Source organism: Leopardus geoffroyi, chromosome D4 (genome assembly GCF_018350155.1).
Source record: "Leopardus geoffroyi isolate Oge1 chromosome D4, O.geoffroyi_Oge1_pat1.0, whole genome shotgun sequence".
NCBI lineage: Eukaryota > Metazoa > Chordata > Mammalia > Carnivora > Felidae > Leopardus > Leopardus geoffroyi.
In genome coordinates this window covers 83,952,789-83,969,290 of record NC_059342.1, presented here as the reverse complement: position 1 = coordinate 83,969,290, position 16,502 = coordinate 83,952,789, and the positions used below count along the sequence as shown (strand labels likewise).

The window sequence follows — 16,502 nt, the reverse complement described above, 5'->3', positions numbered from 1 at the left end:
AAGTGAAAAAGCAGAAGAAAGTTTAGTTATGTGTCACTTTTTTTAATGTATTATTTATAAGGGAACTAAAACAAGCCATGGAAAGAAATAATCTCTAATGAAACAGCTCTATATTTATAAATGATTGCATTGTATTTCAAATGAATAACAAACCACACTGAAGGGGGCGGGGGCGGGGGCGGGGGCGGGGGGAGAACTAACCCGAGTGAAAAAAACTGTTTTTTTTGAGGGAGATAGAGAGAGACAGAGTGTGTGAGCGAGGGAGAGGGAGAGAGAATCTGAAGCAGGCTCCATGGCGCCTGACGCCAGGCTCTATCCCATGACCTTCGGGTCATGACCTGAGCCAAAACCAAGAGTCGGATGCTCAACCGACTAAGCTGCCCAGGAGGCCCCTGGGTAAGTTGAATATAGAACTTCAATCTATACTCTCAGTCTGAAGATAAAAAGAGTTGTGTGCTTGTTTCGAGAGCACATATACTAAAAGTGGACGACACAGAGAAGATCAGCATGGCCCCTGAGCAAGGGTGACACACAAATTCGTGAAGAAAAAAAAAGATTAAGGGGTGCCCGGCAGGCTCAGTTTGTAGAGAGCATACAACTCTTTTTTTTTAATGTTTGTTTATTTTTTGAGATAGAGAGAGAGAGAGAGAGAGAGAGAGCATGAGCGGGGGAGGGGCAGAGAGAGAGGGAGACACAGAATCCGAAGCAGGCTCCAGGCTCTGAGTCAGCAGCACAGAGCCTGACGCGGGGCTCGAACTCACAGACCGCGAGACCATGACCTGAGCTGAAGTCAGACACTTAACGGACTGAGCCACCCAGGCGCCCCTAGAGCATGCAACTCTTCATCTCAGGGTTGTGAGTTCAAGTCCCACATTGGGCGTGGAGTTTACTTTAAAAAAAAAAATTACAAAATTGCAAATAAATATTGAAAACTCTACCTAATAGGCTTGTTTTTCATAGTGGCATGGATTAGCGATTCTAATCCGTGTGTATTGGAGGATTGAGTAAAAGATGAAATACACTGAGGCTATTGAGAGCCAGGTTTCTCACTGATGTGGAAGGGACACAAGTATGGCCTGGGGAAGGCCAGGAAGGACTGCAGGTGCAGTATGAACTCTTGGATTTGTATTTCGGTATGCGTCTACTTCCTAGTCCTGTCCATCGAGAGGACCTAGAAACATGAGTGCACCTAGTGCCCAGCTCCTTGCTTCTCAATACCATCCTCTACTGGAGGAACCAGGGCTCCATGCAGAAATGGCTGATTTCTTTTTTTTTTTTTTTTAATTTTTTTTTAACATTTATTTATTTTTGAGAGAGAGAGAGTAAGAGCACGAGCAGCAGGGGAGGGGCAGAGAGAGGGAGGCAGAGGATCCAAAGCAGGCTCCTCACTGTCAGCGCAGAGCCTGATGCGGGGCTCGAACTCACAAATTGCAAGATCATGACCTGAGCAGAGATTGGATGCTTAATTGACTGAGCCACCAAAGTGGCTGGTTTCTGGGCTAGGCCAGCAAGAGTATAAGATAAGCCTGGAGCATCTTTTTGGCCTCGAAAGTAAGCAAGTACTCGATGAATAGGAGAGACACAGCAAAAGGCCATAGCAGCCAGCTTGCATGAGCTCTCCCTGGCCAAATCTGGAACAGTTAGGTTATCAAGTAAATAATGATAGTAATGAATTATAACTCATCGAATAAGATCCGAGTTTGTGGGTCCGTCATCCATATAATACATGCACATGTACTAAAAGCTCTTCTTTACGGTAGAACGCTAAAAAGAATAGAAATTTTAAGTCACAATTTTGCAGTCATCAGAGTAATAATTGATATAGATAGGAATCATCAAGATTGAAACAAGGATGAAAGTTGACGAGAAGTAAGATATCTGTATAGTCTTTAAATTTTCTTTTTATGTTTATTCACTTTTGAGAGAGAGACACAGAGTGTGAGCGGGGGAGGAGCAGAGAGAGACACACACACAGAATCTGAAGCAGGCTCTAGGCTCTGAGCTGTCAGCACAGAGCCCGATGCAGGACTCGAATGCAGGAATCGCGAGATCGTGACATGAGCCGAAGTCAGTCACTCAACCAACTGAGCCACCCAGGTGCCCCAAATATCTATATAGTCTTAAAGTACTCCCCTAGAAATTATTTATGAACTATAAAGAGAAAATAGTAATTGTATAGGAGATATAACTGGGAGCCACATGCTTTAACCAAGTGACCAAAATAACTATCACCAGTAATGGGGCAACTTGACATCAAGTGCTCCTTTTTCTTTTCTTTGCTTTTTTTTTTTTTAAGATGTTATTTTTTTAAGTAATCTCCACACCTGACATTGGGCTGGAACTCACAACCCGGAGATCAAGAGTCACATGCTTTACCAACTGAGCCAGCCAGACACCCTGGCAAGTGCTTCTTTTTTTTTTTTTTTTTTTTTTTTCAACGTTTATTTATTTTTGGGACAGAGAGAGACAGAGCATGAACGGGGGAGGGGCAGAGAGAGAGGGAGACACAGAATCGGAAACAGGCTCCAGGCTCTGAGCCATCAGCCCAGAGCCTGACGCGGGGCTCGAACTCACGGACCGCGAGATCGTGACCTGGCTGAAGTCGGACGCTTAACCGACTGCGCCACCCAGGCGCCCCTGCAAGTGCTTCTTAATAGGATGCACTGAGAAAGACAATTATCATTTCTGTGATATCCCTGCCCCAAATGCATAGCCTGATCTAATCATGAAGAAATATCCAACAAATGAAAAGTGAGGAATATTCCATAGAATAAATGACCTGTACTCCTCAAAAATGGCAATGTCATGAAAGGCAAAAAGGCTGAGGGACTGTTCCCAGGTTGGAGGAGACCAAAGAGACGTGATGATTAGATGTAATCTATTATTCTGGATTGGATCATGAACCAGAAAACAAATTGCCCTGAAATGGCATCATTGGGAAGGTTAGCCAAATTTGCATAAGACCTGTAGATTAGATATCATGTTATGTCAAGGCTAAATGTCCTGATTTTGCTAATTGCACTGTGGTTATGTGCATGCCTATGTTGTCAGGAAATACACACTAAAGTATTTAGGAGGAAAGGGGCATCATATCTGCAACTTACCCTCAATGGGTCAGAAAAAAGATATACCTAGAGAGAGAGAATGATAAAGTAATAGTCACGAATGTGAACAATCAGCGAACCTAGGGCAAGAGTGTGTGCAAATCCCTTGTGCTAGTCTTGTAACTTAGAACTTTGACATTATTTCAAAGTAAAAATTTGAATAGAAAAAAAGAAAGAAAAAGCCTGTTTGGGTTCTTTTCTTTAAAGGAGGTATTTTCCCTCAAGACACTTACTCGTGTGGTTGCCTCTTCAGCAAGCCTAAACCCTTGTTTAATGATTTCAGTAAACATCCCAGTCTCAAAAGCGAACTGTGATTTGTTTATAAGGTCCTCATTCCCCCGCCATGCAACATAGGTTGCACTTCCAGAGTATCAACCCTTCCGGTCAGGTTAATTAACAATATCCACTGAATGACTGGGCATTCTCTGGATTGTGCAATTACTGTGCAATCTCTGAGTCCCCAGTGCTCATCCCTGAGCCTGGCCAGAGCAGGGGCTCAGGGTAAAGGTTGTGAAATTGAAAGATTGAATTATCTGATTGCCTTTAGGGGAATAGCAAGAATCAAGACTGAGAAGGTATGGAGAGGAACCCCGTGGGCGTCTGTGGGCGGGGGTAGCAGGGACTCTTATGCGTGTCTGGACCCTGGACAAGAAAACTTTGGACACAGCAGTGCCTGAAAGCCTCCATCCTGTGTCTTGTTGATGAGGGAATTGTCTTGGAAGGGGCAATCAGGAGAGAGAGCAGGGGCCACTCATGACTAATCCCATCAGCGCGGTCAGGGGGGGAGCAGGATGACAGCCTTGGTAAACTGCGCTGCAGGGGTCATTGGAAGTTTACCAGTCCCCTCTGGTTTGTTAAACTCACTGGTGGCAAAGGCTGAGAGGTCTCTGGGCTGCTCCTCTGATCTTGATTTGGTTTTGGTTTTCAATTTGACTTTCCAAGCTGCCTTGAATCCTCGTGCTTCGGCTCTTAAAGATGCTCAGATTGATGAAGCTGAAGGTGGGTGTGTTTGGAAATGAGTGGCCATGGAAGAGACTGGGGAGGCCCGTGGAGGCCTTGAATGTCAACCCTGGAGTGTGGTTTGATCGTCAGAGCAATAGGAAGAGCCACGGAGCAGTGATAGATTTTCATCTTAGGAGATTCGCTCTAGCAGCTGAAGTTGAAGATCAGAGAGTGGGAAAAGACAAGAAGCAGAAAGATCAGTGTGGAGGCCGCCCCACAAATCTGGGCAAAAACTAGAGCAAGAAGTATTTTTAGACCTTGCTCTGTAAGAGGAACGGTAAGATGTAGCATACATAACACCACCCTAACTTTTCATTCTCATGGCAGTCATTGCTAATCACTCGGTGTTCTGCCTTACACAGCCTAGGTGGGCTGCTCCCACAGACAGCCATTACCAATCAATCTGAGAAGGCACACTGGATGAAAGAAATTTGCCCTCTGGGCTCTGTTATATCAGGCAAGGAGAAGTCATCAGTTTTGAGAATATGCTTACAGTTGCTACTTTGGGTCTGCCCCACCCTGAGGCTCAGGAAGTACGACCAAAGTGATGCCGTAAGTCAGTCTTTGAGGCCCCTTACCGGAATTGTGCCTCGCCTTGCTGTATGCCCTCTGTGTTCCCACTTAGAGCTTTTCCACATCCGTGATCTTATTTCAACCTCACAACATTCCTGGAAGGTCAAGGTTGTCATCCCCATTTTACAGATGAGGAAACTGAGGTAAGAAACTTCAAGTAGAGGGCTCAAGTTCCACAGGTGGTAGGTGGCAGAGGCGGGATTCAAACAGGGCCGTCTCGTTCCAAAATCCCTGGCTCCTTCCACGTAAGCTTGTCCCGGCTGCAGCAGCTGCTTGCATCTGTCAGGGCCTCAAGCAGAAAAGCCAGAACAGGTTGGGGCTGACATCTTGGCAACAGTGACTTTCCCTGTCAAAAAATCCTTGGCTTAAAAAGACCTGGGAAACTTGACTTTTGAGTCAGCCTCATCTAATCCGCTCTGTGCTGAGCCATGGAGAAGGAAGGTTCTGGCCCCTGGGTGGGGGTGGAGGGGGATCGCTGAGGGGGTGCAGCACAGATGGTGAGGGGCGGAGGCCTCTTGCTGTGGAAGAGAATAAGGTTTCTGTCCTTGCACAGTCGGAATGAGGGCCCTGGAGCCAAGCAGCCAGGGCCAGGGCGGGGCCAGCCAACCTTTGGCACGTGAAATGCCACCCCGTACTCATGGCAGATAATTCTCGGTAATAATTCATCCCCCCCTGGCAGGCATGCATCCTGAAAGCCCTGTCTGTCCCTCCCTCATGGGGTCCCTGCTGGAATGTGGGGGGTCAAGGGGCTGGTCCCAGACGTGGGCAGAGTTCAGACTGGGCTGGGTAGGCGGGGCAGCGTCTGGGCACCGCCTGGGGGCAGAGGGAGCCTTTGTGCTCTGTGCCCTGGAACCCCACCCCCCAGCTGCAGCCGCCCCAGAGGGGAGAAATGGCCGATGCGCCCGGCTGAGGCCTGCTCTCTCCGTTCCCTCTTCTAGGGCAGCCAGGGCAGAGGGTGCTAACTTGGGTGCGACCTGGCATCTGACAGATCCACCCCATTGCGCTCAGGGGGCTCTTTGTGAGTGGCAGGAGGGTGAGGGCCTCACGTCCCCTGTGGAGCTTTTATTTTATTTTTTAAAATTTTTATTCATTTATTTTGAGAGAGAGAGCAGGGGAGGGGCAGAGAGAGAAAGAATCCCAAGCAGGCTCCATGCTGCCAGCACAGAGCCTGATGCAGGGCTCGAACCCAGGAACCGAGAGATTATGACCTGAGTCGAAATCAAGAGTGGGACGCTTAACCCACTGAGCCACCCAGGCACCCCTCCTGTGGAACTTTTAAAACACACTGGATCTCAGTCCTCGACCCCAGATACTATGGTATATCGTGTGGGGGTACCTGGGCATGGGCCCCTTTAAAACTCCCCGGTGGTTCTGCAATGAGCTGAGGCCGGTGCCTATTTTGAGAGGGTAGCACCACAAGCCCGGCCACCACCAGCTGTGTGACCTTGAACACGTGAGGTGGCAGTTGGCGGCTCAGTTTCCTCATTTGTGAAATACGAACAGCCATAGTACTGACTTTGTGGGGTCCCTGGAAAGACTGAAGGAGATAGTGCCGTGTAGACTGAGCACCACCCCCAGCACAGAGCACACACTCGGATGTTTAGCTCCTGTGGGTGGTTAGCTATTTTTATTCCTTCCTTTCCACGCCAGCCAGGGGGAGATTTTAAGAGCTTGCAGCCAGGGAGAAAGTGGAAAGGGCAGAGAGAGGTCCCCTCCGAGGACGACATCATTAGAGTGACCAGGGGAGGCTCTGCTTTGATGTGGAGGCGGGTTGGGAGGCATTGGTCCCTCCATGGCTCCAGGAGGAGCCCACGCTCCTTAGCAAGGCACTCGGAGCCCCTCTGGGCTGCCCGGGGTTGGAGCACCAGGCGCACACCGCCTCTGGCTCCCCCGCCTCCCAGCAAGCTCTCAAGGGCAGAGATAAGACTTGCTCAGCTGGGTGCCCCTGAGGCCAGCACACAGGTGTCAGTCATGCTGGATAGCCCACGGGGCATGGCGTGGAGAGCTGGCAGACCCTCTGAGCAGGGCATTGACTGGTCACAAGGGCAACAGGAGCTGCCACTTCCCGAGTGCCCACCGTGTGCTGGGCATCGTGATTAGGGCTGACAAAATCACACTAAGCTTGCCACCGCTCCCTCTGGCAGGAGCTGCCGTCGACCATGCCTGGGAGGGTCAGAAATCAGTCAGTTCAGCGCGCCCCCCCCCGCCCCCCGCCCCAGCCCACTGAACTCTACAGCCTCTGGCCTCTGTTGGCCACCCAGCTGCCTTGAACCCTGAATTGGGGCCCAGAGCCGACTGCCTGTCACGCGCAGCACCACGGCGCTATGGGTTTCTTGGCTGCCTAAGTGCCTGGCTGTGGAGCAGAGCAGAGAGTTTAGAAGATGGGTTTTCTCATTTTCATCCGACTGCAGGATGGAGGGAGTCCCTGGGAATATCCTGTCTGATCCGAGATTGCATTCCAGAGATTTCTGTGTGGAACCTGACTTATGCTGCACAAATAAATGAAAGATGCATGACCTCTCCAGTGGCCACATATCTGGATCCTTGTAGAGCAGACTCTGTATGAACTTGCCCAAGGTTCTGACACAGATCACTGTGGTCTGTGATTTGCGGCCATTTGTTGGGGGGGTCTCCTGAGTGCCGGTGACATGGCGGGAACAGGTTCTGCTTCCATGGAGCTCTGATCCCAGTGAGGGGAGACAGACCCTCAGCAAGTAAACTAATAGAAGTGCCCACTAGTGAAGAGACAAGAGAGCATGTGATTGGGGCCAGCTTCAGACCCAGCCTTGAGGGATGGCTTCCCTGGGAAGGTGACATTTCAGCTGAGACCTGAATGCCCAGGAGCAGGTGCCAGTGTAGCAGGCAGAGGGAACAGCTGACACAGGGGCCGGAGAAGATGGGGACAGTGGGGGGAACAGGCAGGGCTGGGGCTGGGAAAGGCCACCATCCAGATTACCCAAAGCCCTGCCATGTTCGGCCTGCAGCGGCGTCTACAGGGTGAGAGGGACATGACCCATCAGCCCCCGTTGTGGCGGGAGTGGCACCGTGCTTCTGGCTGGCTGTCCTGTGGGGGAGTGGGACCCTTGTTATTGCCAGGGGCCACAGGGACAGTGCCCAGCTCTGCCGAGCTAGGGAAGGCCTAGCTGAATATGTGTGTGTGTGTCTGTGTGTCTGCGTGTGTGTGTTTGGGGGAAGTTGGTCTAAATCCAAGTCACCATCAGTGGTTTGACAGCTCCTTGGAGGTATCTAAGTCACCAGGTGAAGTGCCTTTGAATCGGATGGGAGAATCTATTCCCTCCAGTCCCATCCCTCTGATTACATCAAGGTCAATGTTCACTTGCTGTTGGTTTGCCCTTTATGCCCCCTGACATTTCCTAATCTTGCTTTTTACACAAAGAGCGACTGGACTGGGGCTCACAGGCACAGCATCTACCAGAAGACAATAGTGCTGTTCATTTTCAGTGTCCCATCCCAGCCACCTTGCATGATGGGTCACTGACTTTCTTTTTACTATTATAATATTCCTCCTTTAAAAAATTATTTTTTTTTGTTTTTCCTAACAGCTTATTAAACTTCGCTTTGAAATAAAATTATTTTAGGAAAAAGAATGAAATCATCTGAAAGGGAAATAGTAAACCATTCTGAAGATGGTCAAGGGGGGGATGGTGAAAGTCACAAAAGTCTGTACACGAGTGACTCAAGTTTGGAAAACATGGAACTAAGATGCTTCAGGCCCACCTTCCCAGTTTCAGAATGCTCTTTTCCCCAGGAAAGCATTTCTTTTTGTTATTAAATGTCTGTGTTACAATAAGGAAGCAGACCATAGCATTTAGTTAAGACTTTCAAACGGAGCTTTTGATCATGTATTTATTTATTTAGTTATATGCCACCTTGTTGTACAAAAGGTATTGTGGCAGCTTACAAAAATAGATAAAATACAATAAAGTAAAAAATAAACAGATCGGGGTAAAAATTAAAGCAGAGAGCTAGACTGAAGTCAGAGTCAAGTAGTTGACTCAGTACAATTGTTAAAAGTAATCTCAAATTTGACTTTGAGGTTCCCAGCGGCCAAAGCAAAAAAGAAAACACGACTCGTTACAAGATTCCTAACAGTTAGTTTGGGGCCTTGGTACAAAACAGACCTGGTGCAAATCTTGACTCTACTACTTGACAGACTCACGACCCTGAGCAGGTTGCTTAACGTTTCTGAACTTGAGGTTCATCACCTGTAACGGGGAAAAGTAGTGCCAACCTTGGGGATTCCTAGTTACGTCGGGAATCATGCGTGTCAAGGTGCCTTCTAGCTCTAGGAGGGTGCTGCTTGGGTCCTCAGCCGCCCTTAGTCCTCACTAAGCTGAAAGTTTTCAGCCACAAAAGGGAGTTGACATCTGTCCCCTCTGTCAGTCCCTACCCTGCCCAAGCATGCAGCATATAAGGGGTAGAGCCAGATCCCAACCCAGGGCTCCCTAACTCCTACCCAGGCTCCCTGATAACCCTATCTGGTGCTGTGTGTTCCTGTCACCGGAGTGGCCTCCAATGCTGTCAGGGAGAAAATGCTTTGGAACACATGGGCTTTCAGGAACACTCAAATCATTCCCAGGAAAACCCCAGCCTCACTTTTAGGGCTGCCCTGTGAGGCAGAGGCCCCCTTCTCTCCTCCGTAGACACAGCAGATTAAATGTCAAGGCCCAGAAATCTCTAGGGGGGAGTCAAAGGCGGCAGCCAAAGCCCCTTCACGGGCTCAGAACACCGGAGACAGCTTCCTTTGCCTTCACAGCCAAGGTCAGTAAGAAACACTGACCCTCCCCAGTCCAGGTCCTCTCTTATTTGAAGTACTGTTGCCAAATGTAATAAAGCCCACAACAAAAACCTGTCCCTGCCTCCCATCAGCAACAGAACAAATTCCACTTGTCTCAGAATTTTCTTTTCTCTGTTAATTTATATATGACTCTGTTCCAAATGTGATTGGAGACGGTTCTTGGCTTGGCGTTCAAGGTTCTTTACAAGCTGACCCCATCCTCCTTCTTGGGTCTCCAGTGTGGATGCAGTTTGTGGCCTGGTCGCACAGAGTAAAAGCCATCACTTCTGGAGCTACCCCTAGCGTGTCATGCATTTGGCCAACAGCATGTACTGACCAGCCCTGAAACCCCGATCTGCCACAGACTAAGCTGCTGTGTGACCTAGGGTGAGTCCCTTCACCTCAGTTTTCCTCGTCGGTAAAATGGGCACATTCTGAGTATATACCTTGCCCTGTGGGGAAGATGAAAGAATGTGCCCATGGCATGCCGGGCACACTTGATGCTCAGTCAGTGGTGATGGTTAGATGACCTGAATTTGAGACCCGGCCTTTCACTTAACTTCTTACATGACAAGTGACTCGTCTGGGTTCTAGTTCGACTATCTGTGAAGCGAGGAAAATAACTCTATCATCACCTGACCCCCACACAAAGGCCTGAAAACAGAAGGGACTTAGTGAATGTTTGGAGGCTGCAGCCAGTATCATCTCCCCCAGAAAACAATCTTGCTTGTCTTTTAACTTTCCCAAACCAGTCCTCTGTAACTTTCCTTTTTCTCAGACTAATGAGCAAGAGGAGTCTGAACACTTTTCGCATGGTTAGGCTGTGATATCATGAAAGACACAGTCTTGTAAAACCCACACCCAGGGCCAAGGGAAACGCAGCCCCCTGAAGAGACTGTTGAGTGCAGCCCGCCGTCGATTGGGTGGGGGAGGCTGGATGTGTCCACCACTATGAGTCAGGCCTTGCTTGGCTGGCTATCATCATTCCCCTTTATTTTAGGGGTGAGTTAGAGCTTAAACAAAACATCACCTGACAATGCCTGACAGAAATGCCTTCTGCACAAAATGCATTTCCTTACACTCTTGGGTATGCAGCTGAATTTTCTAACATGGCACCTGGGCGTTCAAATATACAGATATTCAGGAGCTGGCATGGGAACAGAATGAGGGGAGCAGGGTCGGGGGTGGTGCAGGGATCAGCAGTAAATACTCTTTAAAGGTGTTGGGATGGATTGGGTGCCCGACAGTCTATGGCCTTCCCAGGCAGAGCTGCCTCCAAACCGGGAGAATAAAGGGTATAGACAAAGCCCTTCTGGAAGATCAGCTGTGTCCTGTTCCCCAGTGTGGTCCCGAGCCACTCTCTAAACCTCTCTGGGCATATTTCTCCTTTGGTGAAACAGGGAGTTTGACTGGTGAACTTCTTCCTAGCTCATGGCAGATGAGGGGCAGGCTTGAAGGTCTTGTCCTGTGGGCTGTCTGGGTCTGAGGCTCAGGGAAGCCACCAGCAGCTCCAGGAGAGATGGCCCACCTGTGCACCAATAATTCTGAAGCCAGGAAAAGCCTGGTCCACAGACCCCCTTCTCCTTCCCTCCCAGCTTTTACCCTCTAGCACTTGCCTGCAACCATAAGGTCACGTGCCTCCCCTGGACCCAACTGCTCCGATCTCAGCCTCCCCCCGGTGTCGCACCCCCCACCACCCCCCACCCCTGCTGCTGGGCCATTCCACTAAATGATCAGGTCAGGAGTGACAAGGAAGAGGGAATCTGTTTCATCCTGGCACCACCCCGGCCTCGGGTCTAGGGTCTTGCTCATGGCAGTCCTGGAGGTATCCCTGAGTGCATACAGGTTGTGGGTTCAAAGGTCCAGAGAGAAACGACAACATGGACCACAGGCCCAAAGGCTCTGGGAAGGGCTGAGGAGAGGTCCCATGGCCTGTGGTATGTGGCCAAAGCCAGCCGTTCTGGGTGGAGAGGGAGCCTCAGGGCCTGGCCCAGCTGCCCACCCTGGTAGAGTCGGGGCTGGCAGACAGCTGCCTGCAGCCTTCTCAGCTGCTGCTGCGGAAACAGATGACGGCACTGAGGCGGAATAAGAGAAAATAAAAATGAGTACAGAGGGAGGGGGAGCTTGGAACAGGGGCTGGTATTTTTCCTCGGGGTGTGGTTTCTGCTCAGTGGCTGGGTGACCATGGAGGTTTGGAATGTGGTTGGACAGAACGGTGAGGAGGGGTGGCAGGGGCGGGGGGGGAGGGGGGGTGGCTAGAGGCAAGGAGCAGGAACATTAGCCAAGGGGCCTGAAGCCCAGGGCCACCAACAGTTCGGCCAGAACGGGCGCCTGGGGTGGTACACGGAGCGGAGCCTCCAACCAACACTAGTGCATGGGTCCCAGAGGCCTCTGGTTTAGAGCGGCCCCAGGAAGGGAGACAGAGTTGAGAGAGCAAGAGAAACTATAGGAGTAGGGAGAGGCCTGGAGGTGTAGGGGAGTGTGGTCAGGTCTCCTCATCTGTAAAGCATGGCCTGCCTGATCCAAAGTGAGGCTATTTAGGCAAGGGAACGGTCTCTCTGAGCCTCAGTGTCCTCATCTGTTAAATGGGCTGAATCATCTCTACCTCCAAGGGTGCCAGTGGGAGGACTGAGTGGGATTGAGTGCACACGAAGCTCTTGGCAGGGTGCTCTGTGAGTGGAAGGGATTACTAACCCACTGGGGCCAAGGGAGCTTTGACCTGGCTGTGCCACATGCCCAGCACCTGCCCCGGGACCTGGCCCCCCCAAAATATTTGCTGATGGAGCCCCTTGCAGGAGTTGCTGTGGGGAGCCCCCATGCCCACTGCCCCTCCTCTCCTGTGAGCACAGGTCCATGCTCAGACCACGAAGTGGAGGGTGTAGGTGAGCTGGTGGCCATTGTCCCAGGCATACAGCACCCGCTCCTTGGGGTTATAGTCGATCTGGGTGGTGTAGGCGTGCTTGTTGAGGAAGGGCAGCTGCGGGCGCGCGTCGGTGCCCGTGTGCGTGTCAAAGGCGTAGGCCACCTGGCCCTCCTGCTGGTCGTACGTGTCCACGGCGTACAGGATGCCGCACACCAGGAAGCAGTTCCCGTAGGAGTTCCGCCGCAGCCGCGTCTTCCACGTGGTCTCGCGGTGCATGGAGAGGTCGCCGGGGTCCAGGCGGCTCAGCACGATCACCTCGGGCTGGGCCTCGTCGCGGTCATCCACCGCGGGGTAGATGACCCACAGGCCGCTCTCGTCCACGGCGAAGTCGATGTCCGAGTGGCCGCGCCACTTCCAGGGCGTGGTGTCCTCGTACACCACGTCTGGCAGCAGCGCCCAGGAGGCCACGAAGCGCTGCCTCAGGTCGTACTTGATGATGTTCTTGGTGAAGGCGCGGTTGTAGTAGAAGGCACCCTGGTACACCACGTGGCCCGTGCCGATCCAGTTGTAGGGCAGCTTGTACATGTTACTCCAGCGGCCTGTGTGTGGAGGGCTGAGGGTCACACCTGAGCCTCCCAGACAGCCTCCCCGCTCACCCCAGGACTGGCGAGGCCACCCAGGGCTCTTGAGTGGCCCTGCAAGCAAGGGACACTGAGTGTGCTATGGGCCTGGAGCTGGGCCAACCGTCCTATCCCACCGCGCCCACCGAGGAGGTACTGTTATCATCCCCGTTTGCCAAGGAGGAAACAGGGGCAGAGGGTTCAAGGTCGCACAGTTATGGAATGGGGCAGCCAGGATTTAGACAGCCTCTATGCTTTGTCTCAGCGTCTTTGCCCATGCTGTTCTTTTCGTCTGGACTTCCATTCCCCATCCTGTCTGCCTGAGGAAGGTCTCCTCCTTATCTTTCAGAGCCCTTAGCCAACGTTACCTCCTCCAGGAAGCCTCCCACGACGACCCCGGGATTGAGTGAGGGCCTCTCCTCTGACCTACCATAATCCTTGCCTCGGCACTTTTCATTGGCTTCCTCCACACCAGCCTGTGAGCTACTTGAGGCAGGGATCAGGCCAATTTTGACCTGGCAGAGGAAGGACTTTGGCTGTTCCAGGCCATACTCTGGGACTCCACAGCTATCAGGATAAACCCAAACTTTGATGTGGCTCACGAGGGCCGCCTCAGCCTACTCTCTCATTCTGCTTCCCCCACCTCTCCTCTATGCCACCCTGCCTCTAATCGCCAGGCCTTGGCCCACACAGGGCCTTTGCTGCGTGGAATACCTGTCCCTTTCGCTTTTGCATGGCGATCCCTGCTCTTCCTCCAGGGCTCAGCTCAGCATCGCCTCCTCCTCTGGGAAGTCTGATTTCCACTGTCCCTTGAGCTCTCCCACAAACACTACACTGAAATTATTTCTTTTAAGTGTTTGCCTCTCACATCAGACCGTGCATTTCTGGAGGGTGGGTCCTGTCTAAGTGTCTCCTCCCCCATCACGCACCAGATCTGATAACCAAAATTCTGCCTTTCCCTGCCCAGACTTGCAACCCTTCTAAGCTCGGCTCACCTGCAAAACAGAGTGACAACCCCCACCTCATAGAATTTTGAAGATACCATGAGCTGACGCACACAGGATGATTAGCACATAATAAGTGCTCAAGAAGAGGAAACTCTAAGTATTGTTCCTCTTGACAGTAAGGTACACTTAAGAGGGCAGGACCACATCCCTCTTGTTTGTTGCTGTGTTCCAGCTCCTGGCTCGGTGCCAGCGCATAGGGGGTGCCCTCAGATGCCCCTCCTTGGGGTGGCCGGTCATTTGGAGCTGGGCCAGGCTGGGGAAGTCTGGACCACAGGAAACCACAGGCAAAAGAGGGCTCAGTCTCCATAGGAGGCCCTCCCCAGGCCGCCCACACCCTGCTCCCCTTCCCATCTCCGGGCTCCCCAACCTTGCTTGAAGTTTTCCAGGTTGCGGAACTCTGCCAGGCTGTTCCCGTAGTAGTAGTTGGTGACATAGATCCTGTCATCTTTCGCGGCGGGGTCCTTCATCCAGGCTCCCTCATGGCGCCCGTAGCTGTGGTGCCTCACGGGGGGGTCCACAGCCCGGAGGGTGCCCTCACAGCTTATCTCTCTGCCTATGGGGAGTGAGGGGTACAGCGTCTGATACTCAGACCCACAGGCCCCGAGCCGAGCTGGAGCAGCAGCCCAGGGAGCGTTATCTGGGACATACTTAAATCCCTCCTGATCTTTTTGTTCGCAGCCCTTTTCCCCCTTTCCTCCTGATCAAAGCAATGTCTGATCAACAGAGAAAACAGAACATTCAGTAAAGGAGAATGAGGAAAATAAAAATGATTCAAAATGTCATTATCCAAAGAAAATTTTAAACATGTTGTATTTCCTTCTGTTTCTTTTTTAACTTTGCATGTCCAGTCATGCAGACATACGGTAAAAAACCGTGGTTCTTCTGAAGATTCAGTTTTATGTATCCTGTTTTTTCCCTCCACTGGGCGATTTCTCACATCATTAAATGGCTTTTTAATGATGTGATTTCAAGGTTCTACCAGGCCACCAGACAGCTGTGCCCCAGTCCCCTTGGTGTGAGACCTTCAGATTATTTCCAGTTTTCTGATGTTGGAAATAGGCTGGGAGGGAACCAGTTAAGCTGCAGCTGTTGTCCACATTGCCGATGGACCCTTCAGGAAAGATTCCTGGAAGTGGAATGCACTCAGGCCAAAGTAGGCAATGGGTTTAACAATACCTTGTTATCACAGGTAGCCAAGAGGCCCTCCAGAAAGATGGGCTCGATGATTTAATAGGAAACACTTCTACCGAAAGACACAAGCCAAAGCTACAAAAAAGCTACATAAAAAAAAATTAAGATATGAAAATCATTGCTGGATTTGACGATGGGATCCTAGGTGATATGTTAAGAAGGATTTGTTGAAAATACTACCTGTTTCACTGTAAATGTCCATCAAACTTTCTATAAAGGATCAGATAGGTAACATTTTAGGCTTTCCAGACCACATACTTCTGTATTCTTTTTTTTTTTTTGCAACCCTTTAAAAATGTAAAAAACCATTCTTAGGTGGAGGGCCATACAAAAACAGGCTGCAGGCTGGATTTGGCCCATGGGCTTTACCCTGCTGACCCCTGCGAGGCTTACTTACCTGGGTTGGGGACGTCTGGGCGTGAAGGTGGCTCGGTGGGCAGGGGACGGGTGGTGGGAGTTGGGGTGGAGGTGACGGAGGGGTCCAAGCCGGGGGTGCCGGAGGCCAAGTCCGCTCCCTCTGAGGCCCTGGGCCCAGCCTCGTCTTGTTCTGCTGAGTTGGGCTCTGGTGATCTGCCCTCGGTCCTGGGCGGCTGCTGTTCCAGCCAGGAAGTGCCCTTGAGGGCGTTGTCTGCGGGGAGAAGACCCTGTGCTCTATCCTGAGCTGCTGCCCAGTGTCTTCCCCAGGCCCACCTGGCTCCCAGCTCTGGGGCCATGGCGGAGAGAAGCGGGGAGGCCCTGAGGAGTAAAAGGCCTCAAAAAGGGGGCAGTGGGGAGGCGTTGCGGTCAGCAGACCAGCTCCGAGCACCCCAGCTGAGTGAGCTCAGCCAAGTCGCCTGCCTTGGTGGACCTCAGCTTCTCCTTCTATGAAACGAGAATCACAAGGCTCACCACGTGCGGCTGCTGTGTTGATCAGAGGAAAACGTATACAAATCATTTGCACAGGGCCTGGCAAGTACGAGGTGCCAAATATGAGACCCCTTCCCTCCTCAGTGTCAAACGCTTTGTACCAATTCTCTCATGTCCTCGATTCAACTCCAGGAGGCAGAAACCCTTGCTCCCAAATTGCAGACTTTTTCCTTATCCTTTCCCCTGGAACCCAGCCTGTTCCTCTCACCCAGTATTTGCCACTTCAAGCAGGGAGAGGCAGGTGCAGCCAGCCTCCCATCACCTCTGGACTCCAGGTCTCTGTCTCTGTCTCTGTCTCTGTCTCTGTCCCCCCACTCATCTCCTATCTCTCATTTCGTGGCTTTCTCGGAAACCACCCTCCCTTTTTCCCACCCCTGCTGGTAAGGCATTTGCTGGCAGGATGACTTTTTCTGCTCCCGTGGGACCTGTGTGGGGCCA

The 16,502-nt window shown here is 51.4% G+C and overlaps 1 protein-coding gene and 1 non-coding gene across 2 annotated transcripts in view; one reads left to right on the top strand and one right to left on the bottom strand.

Moving 5' to 3' along the window:
- The first annotated feature begins 453 nt into the window (after nucleotides 1-453).
- Nucleotides 454-559, top strand: LOC123593954. Its single transcript, XR_006710628.1, has one exon. It is a non-coding gene; the product is annotated as a U6 spliceosomal RNA (small nuclear RNA).
- A 7,969-nt stretch (nucleotides 560-8,528) lies between these two features.
- Nucleotides 8,529-16,502, bottom strand: part of OLFML2A (olfactomedin like 2A) — a 28,274-nt gene continuing 20,300 nt past the window's right edge. The window contains exons 6-8 of the mRNA XM_045467348.1: nucleotides 15,556-15,786; nucleotides 14,335-14,520; nucleotides 8,529-12,939 (exon numbers count right to left, since the gene is read on the bottom strand). Coding sequence (XP_045323304.1) covers nucleotides 12,335-12,939; nucleotides 14,335-14,520; nucleotides 15,556-15,786 — 1,022 coding nt within the window. The 3' untranslated portion in view covers nucleotides 8,529-12,334. The remainder of the gene's footprint in view (nucleotides 12,940-14,334; nucleotides 14,521-15,555; nucleotides 15,787-16,502) is intronic.